At 43.3% G+C, this 4,068-nt stretch overlaps 2 protein-coding genes across 4 annotated transcripts in view; both read left to right on the top strand.

The window, feature by feature from the left end:
• The window catches only part of serac1 (serine active site containing 1), a 7,171-nt gene extending 6,248 nt beyond the window's left edge, over nt 1–923 (top strand). The window contains exon 16 of the mRNA XM_008278649.1: nt 42–923. Coding sequence (XP_008276871.1) covers nt 42–178 — 137 coding nt within the window. The 3' untranslated portion in view covers nt 179–923. The remainder of the gene's footprint in view (nt 1–41) is intronic.
• The window catches only part of gtf2h5 (general transcription factor IIH, polypeptide 5), a 14,792-nt gene extending 11,796 nt beyond the window's left edge, over nt 1–2,996 (top strand). Inside the window, exons 3-5 of one of the 3 annotated variants that reach the window (XM_008278650.1) lie at nt 1,466–1,521; nt 1,949–2,025; nt 2,647–2,996. In XM_008278650.1, the coding sequence (XP_008276872.1) occupies nt 1,991–2,025; nt 2,647–2,827 (216 nt within the window). In that variant the 5' untranslated portion in view covers nt 1,466–1,521; nt 1,949–1,990 and the 3' untranslated portion in view covers nt 2,828–2,996. Of the gene's footprint in view, nt 1–1,465; nt 1,569–1,900; nt 2,026–2,646 lie in introns of those variants that run through there. The other 2 variants (XM_008278652.1, XM_008278651.1) reach the window with 2 other exon arrangements.
• The last annotated feature ends 1,072 nt before the right edge of the window (nt 2,997–4,068 follow it).

Below are 4,068 nucleotides of genomic sequence, written 5' to 3'. Positions count from 1 at the left end.
GCTCTACCTGTTGCCTTCAGCTTGCTGTGGTTTGATTTCAGATCTTGGCATCGGGGAGCTCATTGAGGTGGACGTAGATCACCTCAACATCTGTAAGCCAGAGAAGAAGGACTCGTTTTTGTACAAGCGCAGCCTCCAGTTCATCCAGGAAGCACTGCAGAGCTTCATCAGCCACTGATCGAAACCCATCAGCAGGCAAACACGTACACAACCTACTGTATACTTGAAATGTGGAAGAGCACAACCACCCCCCCAAAACCAAAAGGACACACAACTGCTGCACAGTGACATGGACAACCACTGATGTGATTATCGTTAGTGACATGACGTTTATTTTACACACTAATATTATGAGAAGTTGTGATAAAGAAACCTTTGTGCAGATTTAGTTGTCCTAATCATCCTCTTACTTTTGGATCTCTCACTAGTTCGTTAGATGAGTTTTAAAGATCGTTTGCATTTTTTAAAAACATAATTACTATGTTTACAAGTAAGTTCTAATGAAGAGAATTTATTCAAGATTTTGTTTAACTATAATTGTTCTTTCGTTTTAGACATATCAGTTTAACACAGGATGCAGACTGTTTGTATATTTACTGAATGATGCACTGACATTTCATTTCCACTTGTACTCCTCAGTACTTCTGACCAGAGCAATGGTTTAAAAGTGTATTTTTATATTCATGTATCTTATTCTGACAACAGTATGACGGTCATATTGTGTGCCAAAACGTATTCCTCCCTAAGCCTTACCTCAAGTGGGCCTGAATTAAGGTATTAGTTCAGGTTGGTTTATTTATTTATATATATATATATATATATGGGCTGATCAAGCAATTGATCTTTAATCTCCATGTGCTTGCAACTGCCACTAGCAATGCTGAATTCTGGCAATGAACTCAATAAACGTGTAAAATTGGAAAGTGTGTTTCTCTTGTGCATGCACTCTAGATAGATAGATAGATAGATAGATAGATAGATAGATAGACAAGCACTTCCTGATGGTGTGACAGAACTGAAGAAACTGTACCAGGTTGTTGTGACAGTCCAGTGTTGATACAGATCAGGGGTGTCCAGTCCTGGTCCTTGAGGGCCACAATCCTGCATGTCCAGCTCATCATCAAGCTCTGCAGAAGCCTGATAACGATCCTGATCAGTTGAATCAGGTGTGTTGGAAGAGGGAAACATCTAAAACATGCAGGATTGTGGCCCTGGAGGACCAGGATTGGACACCCCTGAAACAGATGCTGTGATGGGAGGATTTCCAGCCGTTCAGCATTAATTAGTTTCTTCATTCATTCAAAGTACAACAACAATGTCAAACGCGTGGTATTAATGTGCACAAGAATATATATACAATGTTTTCAACCCCTAGAAGCAATATAATATATAATATATATAATATACAATAATATGCCGCATGCGCGATTTTTGGCTCGCAGGAGATTGTCCCTCGCCGCACACCGTACGTTAGCTACGATGCTGTGAGGAGTTAGCGCAGAGAGCAGCTACAGCTAGCAGGTCTGTACCAGGCCGTCTCTGTTCTTATTTCTCTTAAATGTAATCAGGTACGTTAATGTCTACTGAAGGCTTGTTCTGTTCATCCATCCATCCATTCTCCGGGGTCGGGTCGCGGGGGCAGCAGGCGGAGCAGGTCGTCCAGACCTCCCTTGTTCTGTTCAGTCCTTTTTTTAAAACGCAGTATTTAGCAGAATAAGCCCGTGATTGTATTGTTTTAAGCTAACATTAGCATTGACAGGCTAGCAGGGCTCAGGTAAAGAGCCTGGGGGAATCTTAATTTAAAACTGTTAGGGTTAGGGTTAGGGAGATCGAGGCTGAATCGTGTCTGACATTTCCCTTTCTGTGGCTTTACTGGACTTTCCTGTCCCCTGTCTGTTAGACCGACTAGTGCACATTAACAACACGTCCTGTCTGTGTGGTGCTGCAGGTCCGGATCACTTTCCTCTCCATCCACTGCCAGTTGGTCAACATGGTCAACGTACACAAAGGTGTCCTTGTTGAATGGTAAGGAAGGCTCTAGCTCTGCTCTGAAAGCTTCATCCTGTGACTGAACATGAGCTAAAATCAGCTCACAGCGCCAAACCACCGATTCTTGTTTTCTCCACATCTAATGATGTGAAGCCCTGCTGGTCACTTACATGAACCCTCAGTGCTGTCTGAAGCCCTCGTTTGAATTGGCTAAGGCTTTGTCTGACTTGGTAAAATGCACAAACCGGAGAGTCCTCTGCTGTTTAATTGACCAGGTCCAGAAACCCAGATCTGAGTCCACTATACGTGATCTGGTCACACTGGTCTGTTCCAGAGAGGCTGAAGACAGTTTACAGTTTGTTAAACATGTGAGGAAATAAAGCACACACATCTCCCTCTGTTGCCTTTTACTAATGGGAATGTTTCATAAATCTGAATGTGGGTTTTAGACAACATGGAGGGTTTGTCTGAAAGGTCCTGCACAGTTTAACATAATTAAAATGCTGACAAACACAGAACCTGTACGTTGAGTTTCCCGTCACTTTGCCCCAAACTACAGAGTGGACGCTAACCTCAGTGTCACAGAAACACTTATTCCAACCTTTAATTAAAACCAGTCACACTTGTTCTTTCCCTTTCCTCTGCTCCTCTGACCAGTGATCCTGCTATGAAACAGTTCCTCCTCTACCTGGATGAAACCATGGCTCTGGGGAAGAAGTTCATCCTCAAGGACCTCGATGACACACACGTGTTCATCCTGGCAGAGGTGGTTCACACCCTCCAGGACCGAGTCGGAGAGTTAATGGACCAGAACTCATTCCCTATCACGCAGAAATAATCCTGAACTTTATCTGAGAAGACGTCTCCTCTTTGATAACGGACTGTTTGTTATATTGAAATGAACATCGTTTGCAATGTTTCAGCTGCAGACTGAGATGCAGTAACTGATTATTCTTTGTTACAGTGATGTGTAGAAAACTTCAGTAAAAACACCTTTTACTGCTGGTTTTCTGCTTCATTTTGGTGTTTTTCCAGTGGGGTTGTGACGACATTTTAACTGTTAATTTGTTGATGTTCAACTAACATCGCATCATCGTTTTTCTTTCTAAAACATGAAGAACATAAGAAGGACAAAGAAGTGGAATAACTTTGTGTTCTGGAGGCTGTAGCCACAAACACATGACTGCTGGTCCATCACTTGTTCATGGTAAATGGTAAATGGTCTGCACTTACATAGAGCCTTTATCCAAAGTGCTTCACAATGTGTTTATCATTCACACACATTCACACACTGATGGCCACAGAGCTCCATGCAAGCTGCTGCCTGCCATCAGGAGCGACTTCAGGTTTAGGGTCTTGCCCAAGGACACTTCGAACCATCAACCCTGTGACTGGAGGACAACCCGCTGTACCGCCTGAGCCACAGCCGCCCTGTTCATATCCCTGAAGTCTGACCAACACAGCCACAGCCTGCCAGAAGGCCTGTGCTCACAACCAGCAGCTGGACACGGTCCAGAACGGCCTTTTGAAATTAATCATTAGCAATAAATGCTAACGTGTGTCACAGCGTCTCTCATTAGTGCTTCGTTAAACAGGCAGTGTGTTATACCTATACCTATATATATTGCACCATAGTAGTATGAAGTAATACAAGCTGAGAACTTCTCACCACGGCTGCTGCAGGCCTCCATGTCTTTGCTGCGATGAAACCCACAGCGTGTAGAACATGTTCATGTCTGACTCCTGTGGGTGACGTATAACATCTAATGCTGCAGCTCACTGCCATTAAAAAGGATGGCTTGTTTAAGTGAAGCTCTACCAGGGAGAGGACACGTTGGCTTTTTCTCTCACAGCTGAATCTTAGTGTGTCCATGAATCCAGCTGGTCCTTGTGTGTGTGATTTAATAGTGGCTTAACAGTGTAATTACACCAGCTGGGGGAGACATCAGGGCACGATTAGTTTATTACATACTTAAAGGACAAAATGCCAGAGAGTCTCCACAGAGTGCATCACTGAGAGTCTGGCATTAAAACATAAAGGTTTACTGGATGGTTCACAAAATGAACCAGTGTAATAAA

This window comes from Stegastes partitus, unplaced genomic scaffold, assembly GCF_000690725.1.
Source record: "Stegastes partitus isolate 25-593 unplaced genomic scaffold, Stegastes_partitus-1.0.2 Scaffold129, whole genome shotgun sequence".
NCBI lineage: Eukaryota > Metazoa > Chordata > Actinopteri > Pomacentridae > Stegastes > Stegastes partitus.
Note: the sequence above shows the minus strand (reverse complement) of the source record. Positions and strands in the feature narration are given on the sequence as shown.